General features: G+C 39.7%; 1 protein-coding gene across 1 annotated transcript in view; it reads left to right on the top strand.

The window, feature by feature from the left end:
• The window catches only part of SP140 (SP140 nuclear body protein), a 95,540-nt gene that overhangs the window by 5,408 nt on the left and 72,662 nt on the right, over positions 1–17,470 (top strand). Inside the window, exons 2-8 of the mRNA XM_050751203.1 lie at positions 6,104–6,281; positions 7,235–7,403; positions 10,393–10,476; positions 12,731–12,811; positions 13,991–14,083; positions 14,860–14,937; positions 16,844–16,993. Of these exons, the coding sequence (XP_050607160.1) occupies positions 6,104–6,281; positions 7,235–7,403; positions 10,393–10,476; positions 12,731–12,811; positions 13,991–14,083; positions 14,860–14,937; positions 16,844–16,993 (833 nt within the window). The remainder of the gene's footprint in view (positions 1–6,103; positions 6,282–7,234; positions 7,404–10,392; positions 10,477–12,730; positions 12,812–13,990; positions 14,084–14,859; positions 14,938–16,843; positions 16,994–17,470) is intronic.

Here is a 17,470-nt window from a genome sequence, read left to right as displayed (position 1 = left end):
TTTTATTTCTAGCATTTCATTTTTCATTATGTCTTTGAGTTGTCATCTTTCTGCCCACTTAACCATCTGTTCGTGCGTATTGTCTGCTTTTTTTAAGAACCCTTAAGATATTAATTAACCATAGTTATTTTAAATTTCTGTCTAAAAACTGGAAAATCCATCATATCTGAGTCCGGTTTTGATGATTACTTTGTCTTTTCACACTGTGTTACTTCTTGCCTTTTGGTATGTCTTATAATTTTTTTTTAAAGTCAGACATGATAAGTCAGGTAATAGGAATGGAGGCAAATAAGCCTTCAATGTGAGGTTTTATATTAATATGAGTAGGAAATGGGCCATATCTAATGTTTATTCTAGCTGTAGGTGGCAGAGGTATCAAATTCCCCTAGCGTTCTTGTTTTTCTTTCCCCCTGCTTTCTCTGGGTTTCTCTGAGAACTCCTTTTTAAATAGTCTGTTTCTTGCAGCTCTTCCAGCTGTAATCTGCTGTTATTATACAGGAACTCTGTTGATGGAATGGTAACATGTCAGAAGGGAAGTGGTCTATAATCTTATGATTATATCTCAATCTTTTAATAGAACTGCACCTTGGACTATTACTTTCAAAAGAATTTCTCCCTCCACCCTTTTTTAAAAAATTTTTTGAGATGGTGTCTCGCTTTGTTGCCCAGGCTGTAGTGCAGTGGCATGGTCTTGGCTCACTGCAACTTCCGCCTCCTAGGTTCAAGCGATTCTCCTGCCTCTGCCTCCGGAGTAGCAGAGATTACAGGTGCCTGCCACCATGCCCAGCTAATTTTCTTTTGTGTTTTTAGTAGAGATGGGGTTTCACCATGTTGGCCAGGCTGGTCTCAAACTCCTGGCCTTGTGATCTGCCCATCTCAGTCTCCCAAAGCACTGGGATTACAGGCGTGAGTCACCGTGCTCGGCCTCACCCTCCACCCTTTTTAGAAGTGACAGGATGTCCAGAAGAGGCTAGATTTTGGTAGTCACCCTTCCCCTAGAATGGTTAAAGCATTTTCCCTAGAGAGTAGGCCTTTGTTATGGAGAATGCTTTGGTTTTTAAAAAAACTTTTCTTTTCCCTCCTTCTGTCAGAAGGATGAAGAGATTTTTCTTGGGGTTTCTGGAGGTAAAATCCACAAAAGGTTGGGGCCTGCCCTGAAATGATGACCCCCAGGAGTTTCCCACACTCGCTCATGCTGCTCCACACTCAGCCTCTAGCAATTCATCAAACATAACATTGATGTGTTCCTCCCAGCCTATGACTCCAGTGCCTTCTGCCTCAGGTAGTTGATCTTGGACAATTCTCTGGATTTGCCTGTATCTGCAGATTTGGGGGCAGTTTGCCTTGTGACTTCAGTTCTTTGAGAGACAGAAGAAAAGCTGTTAATTCATAGTTTGTTCAGCTGGATTTTAGTTGTTGTTGTGAGAATGGAAGCAATGACTTCCAATGTCCTTGCGTGTTGAAGCTAAAATCAGTGAGTTTAGTGAACTTTTACATTTTTGAAGTTTAGACTCTTTCCTTAAGACAAACTTTCTTTTTGTTTAAAATTTTGGTTTTATTATAGTATTATCTTACAGCCAGAGCATGTAACCTGTTCAATTTCTCTTCATTATTATTTATTGAAATTACTTCAGGGCCAAATACATGGTATGATCTTTTGTGTTTAACACAGTGTTATTAAAAAATCAATTTTGCCAGTTTTTAAAACTTACATTTTATGTATCTTTGTTCTTTTACTTTTATCTACTTGAGAAGCTAAGAATTGGAAGTAAAATGTTTTTTAACAGCCATGAAATATTTTCCCACTGGTAATCTTTAATCTTGCTTTTTAAATGTGAGTATTGAGAATTTTACCTTCTTTCTCATTTGTATTTGCTTAATGAAACTTGCCCATCTTTTGACTGTTAACATTTTTAATGTTACTTTATCTCTGTTGTGTCTCTTGTAGTTAGATTCTAGTCTGGCCATTTATAATTTAAGATGGTAACTTAATCTGTTTTAAATATCTTGTTGCTTATGGATTTTTTATTTTTATATTTTATGCCTCTTTATTTTCTATAAGAAAAAGAGCGTGTTTTCTTTCTCATTATTTTGTAAAGTTTATAGCCTCATTTTGACTCTATTCGTTACACTTGGGTTTCTAATTAATTCTTTAATGTATATTTCTCTGAGAGCATCAAATTTATAACTGTATCATTTGAATTTTTATTTGAAATAAGTTATTTAACTCAATTTTTTACTTGTCCTCACTCAATTAAAAAAAACTTTACCAAGTATCGCACCACTGCACTCCAGCCTACGTGACAGAGCGAGATTCCGTCTCAAAACGAAACAACAAAAAAAACTTTAAAATAGAATCTAAAGCTTAAGATTGAAATTGCTATAATTTTATTATATTCAGTATATATCCTGTCTTTTTAGAACAGTCCTTCTCAAATATTTGGATTCAGGATATTTTTGTATTTTTAAAAATTATCGAGAACCCCGAAGAATTGGCTTTTGTTTATTGGGTTATATCTGTTGCTATTTACCATATTAGAAATTAAAACTTTGAACACTTAAAATATGTATTTATTCATTTAGAAATAATAGTAGTGAATTTATTACCCGTGAATATAAGTGATGTATTTTTACGAAAAATAATAGAACTTTTCAAAATAGAAATAAATTAGCCAGAGGATTAGCATTGCTTTACATTTTTATGCATCTTTTAAATATCAGTAGAAGGCAGCTAGACTCTCCTATCTGCTTCTGCGTTCAATCTGTTGTGACATCACAGGACATTTAGCCTCTGAAAAATTTCATTGTATGTTCATGAAAGAATGAGAAAGAAAAAGGGAAAATAATATGTTATTATGAGAAGAGTTTTACCTTGGTGACACCTGAAAGGGTCTTGCACAATCCTAGGGAGTCTCTAAACCCCACTTTGAGAATTACTGTTCTAAGATAATTTATAAATTTGAGACATCAGGATTTTAACTGGTTTTTAGTGATGCTTTCAGTTCCTTTACAACAATACTTTATGGATACTGATTTCTTGATTCTGTTAATTGTAGTACTTCATCAAATAATTTGTCCCACACAGTGTCAGTAAAAATGGAGTAGGGTGCTCTATAGGAACAAACAACTCCCAAATCTCAACGGGTCACCAGGCCTCTGCTCAGAGGACCCTCATCCTGGACTCTGTCTCTGGCTGAGGAGCAGCCACCCCATCTGAAATGACAGTCACTGTGGTAGAGGAACAGAGAGCGTGCCTAACCAGGTGCTGGCTCTGAGCTCTTCTGCTGGAGTGATTCCCATTGCTCCAAAGGAGGTACAATCTTACCTTGGCCCAGAAGAAAAGAACATTGAAAAATGTGTGACCAACACAGAAGGTGCATGAGCAAAATATTTTTTGAGTCCTTGTCTGTCTAAGTATTGATTCTGCCCTCATACACGAATCATTGAACAAGGTATACATCTTTCCATTTTAATTTTTTTGGACCCATTCTCAAGAATTGGATGGGTATACACTTTTTTTTTTTTTTTTTTTTTAGTAGTTTCCTCTTACCTCTAGGCTTATAGGCTCGCATCATTATTTTAGACATTTAGCTTTTCAAATTTATCTATTTTTCCCTTTAGGGCTTTTCCCCATTTGTTCTGGGAAATTTTGAATTTCCAAGGTCTCTGTTTTATTTTCTGGTTGTTTCTTTTCTGCATGGAATTTTTGGTACAATATATTCTCTTTTTGTATGATAATATTTGTTGTTTAGAAATTCTCTTTTGTTCCCTGAAACATCCCTATTTCTGCTAGGGTACTTCTTTGCCTTTTGCTTTTCTTGGTTTACTCCTTAATGTTGTAGGTTTCCACACATGCTGTGGTCTGTTGTAGTCTGTTCATGCTTACCAGCAAGATGCTGAAAAGCAAACTTGAAACTCCATTTAATGAGATGGGCTTGTAAGTTTGTGGGCTTCACTGAGCAAATACCAAATGCCTGAAGTCCTTCTCTCTGAGTCATTTATATTTTTCTTAAGAAGAAACCTCCACTCTTCTGCCTGATTGTGGGTGTTCTGCATCGTAGAGCAAACCGTTTTTAATTTCGCCTCTGGAACAATCTCTTGATTTTCATCTCTGCATCAAAATCTGTAAGTCTTCATACCGTTTAAAAATGCAGATAAATATGTTAAGGCCTATTAGCAAGGAGAACAATTTAGCAAGTAAGAATCAGAACTACAAACTTTTGTGAGTAAAAATTAGTTTCCCAGGTCTCCAAGTGTAGATAGATCAGTGTGTCCTAGTTTTGCATATTCACACAAATCTCCATGTTGGACCAGAGAAAGAGTCATTTTCTTGTGACTATTTTTTTTTTTTTTTTTTTTTTTTTGTTGAGACAGAGTCTCACTCTGTCGCCCAGGCTGGAGTGCAGTGGCACGATCTCGGCTCACTGCAAGCTCCGCCTCCTGGGTTCACACCAGTCTCCTGGCTCAGCCTCCCGAGTAGCTGGGATTACAGGCGCCCGCCACCACGCCAGGCTAATTTTTTGTATTTTTAGTAGAGACGGGGTTTCACCGTGTTAGCCAGGATGGTCTCCATCTCCTGACCTCATGATCCGCCTGCCTCAGCCTCCCAAAGTGCTAGAATTACAGGCGTGAGCTACGCGCCCAGCCTTATTGTGACTATTCTTAATCAAACCTTACCAGATGAGAGTCTTTGAACCAATTTTGTGATGGAGAATACCACCCTCCCTCTACAGTTACAGATGGAGGAGATACATCTCCTTTATGACTCCTGAGATTTCCTCTCTTTGTTGTTAACTAAGAAGACTTGCAGTTCAGTGTTGAGTTCTGTAATATCTCAGCCAGATTTTTATTTCTTTCTCTGTAAGTTAAAGTTCTCCAGAGAAACAGAACCAGTAGGATGTGTATATAGAGAGAAAGAGATTTGTTATAAGGAATTGGCTCTTGCAGTTACGAAGGCTGACAAGTCCAAAATCTGTAGTGTGGGCCTGCTGGTTGGAGACCCAGGAGAGCTGATGGTGCAGCTCCAGTCTGAATGCAGTCTACTAGAGGATTCTTACTTTCTTGGGGACACTGGTCTTTTGGTTCTATTTAGGCTTTCAATTGGTTGGACAAGCCCCACCCACACGATGGAAGGCAATCTGCCCTACTCCAAATTCACTAATTTAAATGTTAATCTTTTCCAAAAAAACCGTCCAAGTTGGCATATAAAATTAATTACCGCAGCATCCATTTTATGGCTGCAATAATTATTTGGGTATATACCCAGTAATGTGATGGCTGGGTCAAATGGTATTTCTAGTTCTAGATCCTTGAGGAATCGCCACACTGTCTTCCACAATGGTTGAACTAGTTTACAGTCCCACCAACAGTGTAAAAGTGTTCCTGTTTCTCCACATCCTCTCCAGCACCTGTTGTTTCCTGACTTTTTAATGATCGTCATTCTAACTGGTATGAAATGGTATCTCATTGTGGTTTTGATTTGTATTTCTCTGATGGTCAGTGGTGATGAGCATTTTTTCATGTGTCTGTTGACTGCATAAATGCCTTATTTTGAGAAGTGTCTGTTCACATCCTTTGCCCACTTTTTGATGGGATTGTTTGCTTTTTTCTTGTAAATTTGTTTGGGTTCTTTGTAGGTTCTGGATATTAGCCCTTTGTCAGATGAGTAGATTGCAAAAATGTTCTCCCATTCTGTAGGTTGCCTGTTCACTCTGATGGTAGTTTCTTTTGCTGTGCAGAAGCTCTTTAGATTAATTAGATCCCATTTGTCAATTTTGGCTTTTGTTGCCATTGCTTTTGGTGTTTTAGACATGAAGTCCTTGCCCATGCCCATGTCCTGAATGGTATTGCTTAGGTTTTCTTCTAGGATTTTTATGGTTTTAGATCTAACATTTAAGTCTTTAATAAGTTCACTGTTTTCATCTTTTCCACCTTGATTTTTCCCAAAATAAATAAATTTCATTCATTCTGATTTCCCCACAAGAAAGCCTATTTTACACATGTTGGCTCTCCATTGGCCATCCTTCATGTCTAAAATCTTCTAGCCACCACAAACCTCTTGGAAACTCAGTATCTATTTCCACGTTGTATCTTTGTTTCTTAGAATGGTCACAGATATACAGAACACAGAGGATCAGAACCTGCAGGAGCAGGTTTGCCCTGAGCCCATTTTCAGGTTCTTCAGAGAACACAAGGTAGAGATTGCAAGTGCAATAACAAGACCATTTCCTTTCCTTATGGGCCTCCGAGACCGCTCCTTCATCTCTGAGCAGATGTATGAAGTAAGTAAGAATTTCCAAATGATGGTAAACCAGGTCCATACTCAATTATGCCAAACTTCAAGATGCAATGAACAGGCTAAAGGGCCTCCTGTGAATGGGGACCTTCATCATCCTGTAGGTTAGGAGGTGACAGGAGAAGCAGGCATCACAGAAAACCTTCCTTCTTCTGTAGTAAATGTTGGGGGAGGGCCACAGTGAGGGAGGTGGGCAGCAGAGAGAATGGGAATGCTGCATGGGTGCAGATCATCCTAGGTGCATGTATGCAATCTACTAATGGTAGCCATAGTTAAAGTAAATAAGTGAGCTAGGCAGCGTTTCACTGCAAAGCCTACTTATTGAAACACTTGAAACAGAGATTTTTTTGAAACTCACAGGGAAGTTGTGTCATGTTATTTTACATTTGGAAGCAGATGCTTGCTACTGTCTCTCCAAATCATTGTTTGATCTTTGGACATTTCTAGAGCCCTAGAATGCAAGTTAATGTTAGCAGTGGATGCCTTTAGGGATACTGAGGACAAGCCTTCTTCTTGTCTTTGTGAATTTTCTGTGCCCTTTGATCAGGAGTCACAGTAGGGGGCTGGTTGATTGGTTTCCTGGAGCTCTGTCAGGCCAGGCCAATCCTAGTAGTGGTTATCATCCACATAACAGAACAGCCTTGTTAAGGCCACTCCTGAAATAACCTGGCCAGGCTCTAAAGCCACACATAACATTCAACTTTGAACCCACATTTATTATTTAAAATAACTCTCTCCTCTTAAGTGTACAACAATGTCAGAGAGTCAGGTTCAAAAAATTAAGACTGTATTTTTATGGTGGAGGACATTTAAGAAGTCATCCAAATATATGCAAAATTCTAGCATTTCACAAGAGAACAGATGTTCTATCTACCACCTAAGAGTCTTTTGGAACCCATAAATCTCTAACTACATAATTCTCCATTTAATATTTTTAAGCATTTTCAAGAAGCTTTTAGAAACCTGGTCCCAGTGACAAGAGTGATGTATTGTGTACTCAGTGAACTGGAGAAGACGTTTGGCTGGTCACATCTGGAAGCATTGTTCAGCAGGATTAACCTGATGGCCTATCCTGATTTAAACGAGATTTATAGAAGCTTCCAAAATGGTAACTATAGCTCTCAACAGCTTTGGGGGATTCAAGCCCATTTCATTAATTAATTAATTCATTCACTCTTCATTCATATTTGACAAATGTTTGACTGAGTGACTATTACATGCCAAGCCCAGGGGGAATATAATGATGAAAAAACACACATGTTCCGTGTCCTTATGGAGTTTACATATAGTGGGAGTGATAGATGTTAACCAAGTAATCCTGCAAATGGTTGCTCAGCCAGGACTTGATTTTGATGCTGTAAAACATAGGGTTGAAGTCTCCATTTTTTTCAAGGAAGACATGAGTGAAGCCTTTTCATAGGAAAGGAGGAAACCTTCTCTGATATTTGCAGATACATTCAAAGATAAAACAATTTTCTTTGTATTAGAAAATTTATCATTCAGTGCAGTCCTGTGTCAACTCGTTTCTCCAAACGAAGACTGGAGAAGTCACGAAGAGAGCCCAGTACATACTGGTACACTGAGGAGGAGCTGCATATGAAAACTCTGAAGACAGAAAAGGGGGTTGGTGGGGGCCTTTCAGAACCTTGTGGTTGAATTGCAGAGTGTGGGAGGGAAGGTTTGGGAGCCGATTCTGGAGAAAGAACTTGGAGTGGATTCTGGAGGGCTTGACACCCTGTGCTAGGGAATCTGGAGTTTAGTTTTTGGAAAATAACGAAGCAATAACGGGCATTTAAACGGGAAAAGTAAAATAAGTCAGTATGAAGAATGGGATGTGTTGATTTGTGAATACTATACCTTGATTCAAAAAAGAGGTATCTCGTTTTCATATTATGGTACATCCAAGTCAGAGAAAGGTCTAGAGGAAATCAAATACTGTGCATGCCTCCTTTGGTATCCATGAGGGATTGGTTTCAGGAATACCCACCACCCTCAGTCCTGGATGCTCAAGTCCCTTATATGAAATGGCATAGTATTTGTGTATAGCCTATGCACATGCACCAGTATACTTTAAATCATCTCTAGATTACAATACCTAATACAATCTAAATGCTATGTAAATAGTTATTAAATTTGTATTGTTATTTTATTTATTTATTTTTTGAGACGGAGTTCACTCTATCACCCAGGCTGGAGTGCAGTGGCGTGATCTTGGCTACTGCAACCCCCATCTCCTGGGTTCAAGTGATTTTCCTGCCTCAGCCTTCTGAGTAGCTGGGATTACAGTCACCCACCACCACACCTGGCTAATTTTTTTGTATTTTTGGTAGAGACAGGGTTTCACCATGTTGGCAAGGCTGGTCTTGAAACCCTGACCTCAGGTGATCTGCCTGCCTTGGCTTCCCCAAATGCTGGGATTATAGACATGAGCCACCATGCCTGGCCTTTTATTATTTTTAATTTTTTCCCATATTTTCAATCTGAGGTTGGGTGAATCCATGGATCCCAAGCCAACTGTACGTAGGCACAAATTTTGAGTCAATATTTGTATTTTAACCAGGGTGTTCCAGGCTGTGGCAATGAAGGGAATGATGTTACTTCTACTGCCCACATCTCAGGGGCTCTGATTCTCTCTGTGGACTGTGGGGATCCCCCTGGCCCCAGTATCCACATCTCATATGTTAGTATCTGGCACCTTCCAGGTGACAGGCACCTGAGGCTCACCACTGCCCACTGCCTCAGACTATGAGTAGAAATTGGAGAAATGGGCAAAAGTAGAATGAATTGTAAAAAGATTGAAAAAAAAAAAAAAGAAAAATAAACCTCTGCTTATACTACACAACATCCACAAAATATAATTCAAGTTGGATTACAAATCTACAAGTTAGCACTACAAGTATAAAGCTTCTAGAAGAAAACATGAGACTGTGTCTTTGCAAACTGAGAGTAGGCAGTAATTTGCTATAAAGGACACAAAAAAACATGGATCATAAAAGAAAAACTTGGTAAGTTATGTGTCACCAAATTAAAAACTACGCATCCAAAGTCACCATTAAGAAAAGGAAAAAACAAACCATAGACTGGGAGAAAATATTTCCAATACACATATCTAACAAAGGATTGTACTCACAAAATATGAATAACTCCAATAAATGAATGATAAAAGGACACATCACCAATTCAAAAAATGGACAAACGATTTGAACAGACATTTCAGAACAGGAGATACAAAATGTCCAGCAAGAACATAAAGTGTATGACATTATTAATCATGAGGGAAATGCAAATTAAAGTCATAGTGAGATATCATCCACTCACTAGAATTGCTAAAATTAAAAAGACTGACAATACCAAGCGCAGATGAGAATGTGGAACAATTGGACCGCCCATCCCTTGCTGGTAGGAAAGTAAAATGATAGCGAACACTTTGGGAAAGTGCCTGGCAATTTCCTGTAAAGTTAAATCTAACCTATGATCTTGGCCATTTCACTCCTAGGTATTTACATGACAGAAATAAAAATATGTTCATCCAAAGATTTGTATAAGAATGTTTATGGCAGCTTTATTCATAATAACTAAAATCTGGAACCAACCCAAATGCTCATCAACAGGAGAGTAGATAAACTATGACTAATTTATAGAGTATAATACTATTCAGCAATAAAAAGAATGAACTGTTATCACACAGAGCAACATAGATAAATCTCAAAAACATCATATTGAGCAAAATAAGCAAGTTCTAAGAGTACATACTGCATGATCCTATTTATATGAGTATAAGTACAGACAATACAGACAAGTACAGTGCCAGAAAGGAAGGAGCCATTGCTGGTGATAGGAACCAGAACAGTGGTGTCTTAAGCACAAAGCAATTTTCTGGGATGGTGGAAATGTTCTGAATCTTGACTGGGATGTTGGTTTCACAATGATTTACACTTAAGATATGTGCATCTCAATTAAAAAAAGGGGAACAAGGCTCTGTTGGACCTCGGGGGCAGGAGATCCTGGGGCTTGGACATCAAATTCAGCTTAAGCACACTGAGGTCTCTCCTCTGGTTGCTGTCTGAGTTTGGTAATTTTCACATTGTTTTCCTCAGTATGCTATGAACACCCACCTCTCCAAATGAATAATGCAAACGAGTTAGAAGACAGACCCAGATTACTACCATATGGTAAACAAGGTAACTATCATTTAACTGATCAATGCCCTTATTAAAGCTTTGCTTCCTTGTCTTCATGGAGGCAAAGCTTGTATTTTCTCTCCTATCTTAGCCCCCTGTTATCTCCCAGTACTCTTCCCCTCACACAGGCATGTACCTGCCCTTATCTGCCAGCAGGTGTGAGAGAACCAATGAAAAAGGAGATCTGATCTCTTGAATAGATGGAGTCTCCATTGGTGGAGAATATAAAAAGAGAAAATGGGAAAGGTAGACAGAGAATAATACATGACAAATTACATGAATGGATTCCATCTTCTAAGGGAACATAAAAATCCTACCCTCCCTACCCTCCCAGGTTGAGATAAGGGGATTATTTTTAATTAATTTCATAGAACTATTAAGAGAAACTCAGAAATAACCTAAGCCATATCAGATTCAGGTGAGAGATGTTCCTTACAGAGTTGGCCAGTTAGGGGTCCCTAGTACTGTGGTCACAGTCCAAGAGGGGAGTTTTTGATATGGAGAGACAGGGTAGCCTGAAAGATAGAATTGCGCAGGGAGACAAAACTGAAATAATGTTGACAGATAGAAGATCAAAGTGAAATGAGAGAAACAGAAATGGAAAGAGAGGAAGTATAAGACACAGCAGAGAAAACGTAAACTGAAACATCTGCCAAGGATCAGAGGTGAAAATGGAGAGAGAAGTATATGGAAAAAGAAAGATGAGAGGAAAATAAATACCAAGAAATGGGGAAAATGAAGAGGTACAGAGGCAACTATGTAGATAAACAGTTAAGAAAAAAAGGGTGTAAAATCACTTGAGAGTGAAAAGTGGATAAAAGGGAGAGAGAAGCAGACTGGGACAGTGTAGGTTTGAGGTAAGAGCACTGGATATCAGCAACTTTACAAGGGTTGGCTCCATGAACCATAAGTTTTCAGATTGAACTCTTCTCACATCAAAGTGGCACTTACATCATACTCAGATTTCAATAGGCCTCTCCCAGAATAGTCTAATGATTCCCAAGCACAAATCTTCGCTCTAAATTATCTTTAGAGTACATTTATTCACGGACCCGAGGACCTTTACTCATGGGTCGGACAGACATCTACACTTGAATTTTTTCAAGAACCTTAAACTTGGTACTTTGAGAACTAAAAGCAACATCTTCATTGCTCAAGTTAGATCTAACTCCTCCACAGCACTCTTTCTCCCAGAGATGGATCACTATTGTACCATGGTTTTTCAAGTTGGAAACCTAGTCAAGTCATCATGGATGACTCCTCCCTTGCCCTCAAATACATGCCAGTTATGCAGCCAATGTAATCATTTCATCTTCAGGTTGCCCCTGGCCTGTCCATCTTTGCATCCCCAAGACCAGGTCTCTGGTCCAGATCTCCATCACTCTCATGATTCTCAGGGCAACATCCTTTGCTCATCTCCTCCCTCTAATCTTGCTTCCATCAAATGTGTTATTTGCACTTCAACTAGATGGGATATTTTAAAATGCACCTTAGGTTGTATCATTTTCCTACTTACCTCCTTAATACACTAAGGATTAAATAAATGGGTTTTTAAGTAAAATCCAAAGGCATCCACAATGATCCACCTGCTTACTTCTCCAGCTTAATCACCTGCCTCTCGAAGTATTATTTCAAGGTAGAATAAAATTTCCCCCAATAATTTCAATCGTTAAATCTTTCTTTCAAACTGAGCCTTTCCCTATGTTTTCTCTTTGCTACCTTATTTAGAATTGTTTTCCTGTCCCACTATTCTCCATTTATCCTTCTCCAATCCAGCTAAATCCTACTTAGAATATGTGATCAAAGGGAGGTCTTTCTTTAGAGAAAGCTAGAAAGGCACAACTGAGAGGCTAAGGATGGGAGAGAAAGAGTGGTATCAGAGAAAGCAAGAGAAAAATTTGCAGGAGCAGAGAAGAGAGAAATGCATCTAGGAAAGAGAGGCTCCAAGAAACATCCGCTGAAAAAAACAGAGGCAGAGATTGAGGAAATGTACAGAAACAGATGGAAAGACATGAGTGAGAAAATGTGAAAGAGAAGAAGGCGTAAGGAAAGGAAGATTCCCCCGCAATGGATGAATTATTCTCAGCCTCTGGTGAAGGTTACTGAAGGACTTAATCCTCAGGTCAGGTTGTTTGGGGAGTGGGGACCTTCCAGTGTATCAGGCTTTCTTAGTTTTCTCATTATTTATTTTCTTGTTTTGATGCCTTCTTGACCGTAAATCAAGACATCTGAGGGATTTCATTCCTTTCTGCAGAGAACAGCAATGCCGATCATGAAATGGGTGATGTAGCAGTGCCTCAGGAAGCCTTGAGCTCCTCACCAAGGTGTGAGCCAGGTAAGGAAGGGGTGACTTGCTCTTCCTGACCTTCAGGGTGTCAGGAGGTGGAATTCAGAGCTGGTGTTTCCTGATGCATTTTACTCTGAGCACATTCCACAGGCAAAAGATCCATTTTGTCCTCAGATCCCATAATTCTGCTAAATGTTTCTAAGTGTATGTTATAGTAGAAATATGCTAGAGAAGGATGATGTCTTTCATGTCTACTAACAATAAAAACTTGATTATACCTACCCACCATTTATTTTCTCTAGAGAATAAAAACTATTGTTATTTGTTACTATTATTATTTTGTCCCTCACTATAGAAAGCCTTCATAAGAAACATGTTCCATCAGACCAACTACTCAAAAAACTAAATGATAATTTTTGCCAAATATTTTCCATTGTGTTACTATCTTACATAGTTACTGTTCAAAGAATTTTGGCAAACAAGATGTCATTTTGTCACCACAGCTTATGAATTTAGATGGATAAACTTTTGCTTATTTCTATTTTATAGCTAAATAAAGTAGAAGTAGAAGCATAGAAAGGTGTAAGGTCTTTTACCAGGTCAAATTAGTCAAGCAAGAACATGACCCACATTCCAGCTGACTCACTGCAGTGATGGTTGTGTGAGTTTGACAGAAATCAGGGTAGCCAGGGTCATGGATCGGAGTTCACACAGGAGACCCAAGGAGACCTGCAGGTTCTTAGGGGAGTGGGCTAGGGCCTGGTGCAAAGAGACTCTTATTCAACAAAAGCATTTCCATGGCCAGAGCAGGGGAAAGCAAAGAGAAATGGTAAGATTGGAACCTGCCGTGCGGATGCAAGAAATCCAGAAGAAGAGAACCAGAAAGAAAAATGGAGACACAAGTAGGAAAATGTGATGGAGGGCATTGAAGATCAACAGAAAAGAAAAAGAGAGGAAATCCCAGGGAGTCAAGGAGATGGTCAGTGCTTCATGGTGCAGAAGCAAGAGCATGTGACGACCAAAAAATGAGAAGGAGAAAGGAGGTGGCAGAGAGATGACCAGAAGGAAAACAGGCAGAGCAAGGCTGTGGTGGGGCTCAGGCGAGGTCCTTGGAGCAATGGTGCTTTTTTTGCAAAGAGAAGCTCACTTGAGTGCTGAACACCAGGATTCAGCAGGAACATCCTGAGGTCTGTGCTGTCATCACTGTGCCTTGTTATTTATTTCCAGGTTTCTCTTCAGAGTCTTGTGAGCAATTAGCCCTCCCAAATGCTGATGGAGGAGACGCAGAAGATGCACCCAGTCTACTACCAGGTGGGGGAGGTAATTATGATTTAAATGACCAATTATCTCATTAAATTAGTTGGCCTCTCTCTAGGCAAGCAACACTTCCTTCTCTCTCCACCACCACCCCTGTAACACACTTTCATTCAGCCTGTGGTTGTTTTCCCCAGGTGTGTGGGAGGCAGGAGGTAAAGGACGGCTAAGTCCTTTAGTAGAGGGGCTCCTGGGCAGAGAGCTTAAGTGTACAGAGTAATAAAAATTACTCTGATTAGAGGCACCAAATGGTATTGCCTAAGTGGGCCCAATTTTATCTACATGAATATGGAATCTAAATACTACCCGGATGGGGTTTGGGAAAAGAGAGGGAATTTTAAACTTACTTGCCAAGGATTATTTGGGAATGATGAAATACTGTCTACAGAAGAGACAAAGTGGAAGTGACAAAGTTAGAAGAATGAATAGGGATATAATGGGGCAAAGAGGTAACAAACATCATGAAGGAGGAAAGAGACAGAAATGCAAAGAAATGGTGGAAGTCAGGAAGAGGAAGTCAAGTCAAAGAGATCTTGGAGTTGGTTTATGGTGCAGACGCAGCAATGTGTAAAGAAAGGGTTAGAGGGAGAAAAAAGAGAAGAAGAGAGAGGGGAAAGGGGCCCGACAAGGTGCTAGAAGAAGTGGAGCCATTCTTGTTTGGTGCAAAGATACCTTTATCCCCAGGGAGCAGTTCTACACCTGAACATTAGAGCTCAGCATGGATCCAGGTAGGTGTCCAGGTCACTGTCAATTGTCTGTCATGTTCCTCTTTCGCTCCGCAGTGTCCTGTGAACTTGCTATACAAACAGATGAAGGAGAATCAGATGAAATGCCCACATTACTGCCTTATGATACGGAAGGTAATTAGGATTTAAATTAAAGCTTTGTTATTCTGTCAACATACAAAAACACCTACTCTTTCATCTCCCTTCCCATTCCCCCATCTATTCGTGTATTCATCCATATATCCATCCATCTATTCATATATTCATCCATCCATCCAGCCAGCCAGCCATCCATTCATCCATGCATCCCTCCCCACATACAGACACAGACAGTCTATGCCCAGCTTCTTCCTGCTTTCCTTGAGAGAGACAAGTAGCAAAAGAAGGATGATCTCAGACTGGTTGGGGCTTTCCTGCATATAGGACATAGGGAAAGAGAGAGGGAAAGGAAAATATAGATTGAATCATTAAATAAAGAGAGATCTGAGTGACTGCCAGTTTTACCTAAATAGTCATGGGATTCAAATATTACCATGTTGGGTAATATTTGGGTAATAATACCACATTGGGTTATAAGGAAGGGGAGATAATTTTCAACTTATTTTCTCAAGGTTATGCCAAGAGCATGGATATAATGAGTATATTGCAATATAGAAAACTCAGTGAAAAACTGTTGAAATGAGCTTCACAAAGGGAAGAGTCCCTGCCCCTTTGTTAATGGCAAAAGATGAGACCTTTGATGGTATGGGAGAAAAATAAGACAGAATATACAGAAAGACTGAAATTTAAATTAAAATTAAATTGAAATTGAAAAATTAGGAACAGAAAGCTAATTAGAGAGAACAGATATAGGCATGGAAATGAGCACCATGGAAGAAAGGAGGTAAACTTGATTATTAAATAAGGCACAGGACTTAAAAGGTGGAGAAAATATTATGAGAGGAACAGAGAGAAGAAAAATGCTCGAAGACAGAGACGGTGGAGGAGAGGCATAAAAGTTATACACAGAGAAAAAGAGAAAGGAGAATAAGTGAAAAGTTAGCAGAGAGTGAAAACTGCTTGCAAGAGATGGGGAACAATGTGGGACATTGTAGGGGTGGAGAGAAGATTCACTAGACAGAAATAATTTCTGGCCCAAGAATGAGACATGTTAGCAGTGAGTTTTCACGAGGGTGTTCCCAAGCTATCAAAATGGCACCTGTAATGTCCTCAGAAGCAGTCAGCCTCTCCCTGAGGCTTTCATGTCTCTCCCATCTATAACTTAATGATTTCAAAACACAGATGTCCAGATTTATCTTCTAAGTTCATTCATCTGAGTACCTGAATACGTTCACGAAGATATTTGAAAGACCTCTTCATTTGGATGTTTTTCAAGAACCTCAATACAAGACACCTCCAAGATTGTACATACCATCTTTCCTGACACAGATCTGACTTCTCTCCCAGTGTTCCCTATCTCAGGATGAAACACTATTACTCCCTTCTTCAAGCAGAAACCTAGGAGCCACTCATGACTCTCCCCACCTCCCTCAACTTAAGCACCCCATCAACATCCAGTAGACTTTTAGTGAGTTCTACATACCTCACCTGTCCATTTCCTTCCACCCCAACACAAAAACTCTGGTAAGATCTCTCTATTGGACTGGAGCAACAGCCTCTAGACTCACATCTTTCCTCTGATCTTGTACTTCTCACATCCATTCTTTCCAACTCAAACAACTCTTTCAAAAATGGAAGTTGGCTTATCTTACATTTCTACTTTAAATCAATAACTACTTGGGGCCATAAGGATTAAATCTATTTTTTCCCCAGGGCTCCAGCTTCATGTCTGCCTCTCCTGAAATTACTTCAAGGTTTATATACAGATTTTCTAGTCACTGTCATTTTCTGATGACTTTTTCTCATCTGAGCCTTCCTAAAGGCTTAGCCCTGTGCTTGGAAAAGTCATCTTGTTTCACTACAATCTCCATCACGCTCACTAATCTAGTGAAATCATATGGTAATTACAGATACTCTCAGATATGCCTTTTTTGATCCCTAGTTCTAGAAAGCAACAGGATGACAGATGCAGCAAGGACATACAGCACAGCACCAGGGAAGAAAGAGGGAGACGAGGAAGGCAGGAACAGTCCCGGAAAAAGAAACCAAGACAAGGAAAAGTACCAAGAGAGTCCAGCGGCAAGAGACAGAGGTAGAAACACAAGCAGCAGAGACGTGCGTCAAGGGTGAAAATGAGAGTGCCAACATGGGGTGGGAGAGCAGGTGCACAGGGTTTCTGACAGTCTTTATCAGATGACTGGATTGCACAAGAGCTCCTTTTACCCCCACAAACTCTTAAACATCGGTATGCAAACAGCTAAACGTCTATCTTACAGACTGGGAAATAAAGCACAGAAATGCAAGCAGGATATTATCGCAAAGGCAAAGTAGAAAAGGAAGAGTGGGCACCAGTGTCCTGGATGTGTCACTGGGTGATGGCTGTGCAAAGCCAGCTGGGGGTTCAGGGCAGGGTCACAGGGTCAGAATAGAAAGAAGCCCAAGGAGTTCTGTAGGTTCCCGGAGGAGTGGACCAGGGACCAATATAAGGCTTTAAGGGGAAAAAAAAATGCTAGTGGGAGGGAAGGGAAACCATGGAAACACAGCATGGAAATAGAGTCTGCCCTTTGGC

Source organism: Macaca thibetana, chromosome 12 (assembly GCF_024542745.1).
Source record: "Macaca thibetana thibetana isolate TM-01 chromosome 12, ASM2454274v1, whole genome shotgun sequence".
NCBI lineage: Eukaryota > Metazoa > Chordata > Mammalia > Primates > Cercopithecidae > Macaca > Macaca thibetana.
This window is presented reverse-complemented; position numbering and strand designations above follow the sequence as displayed.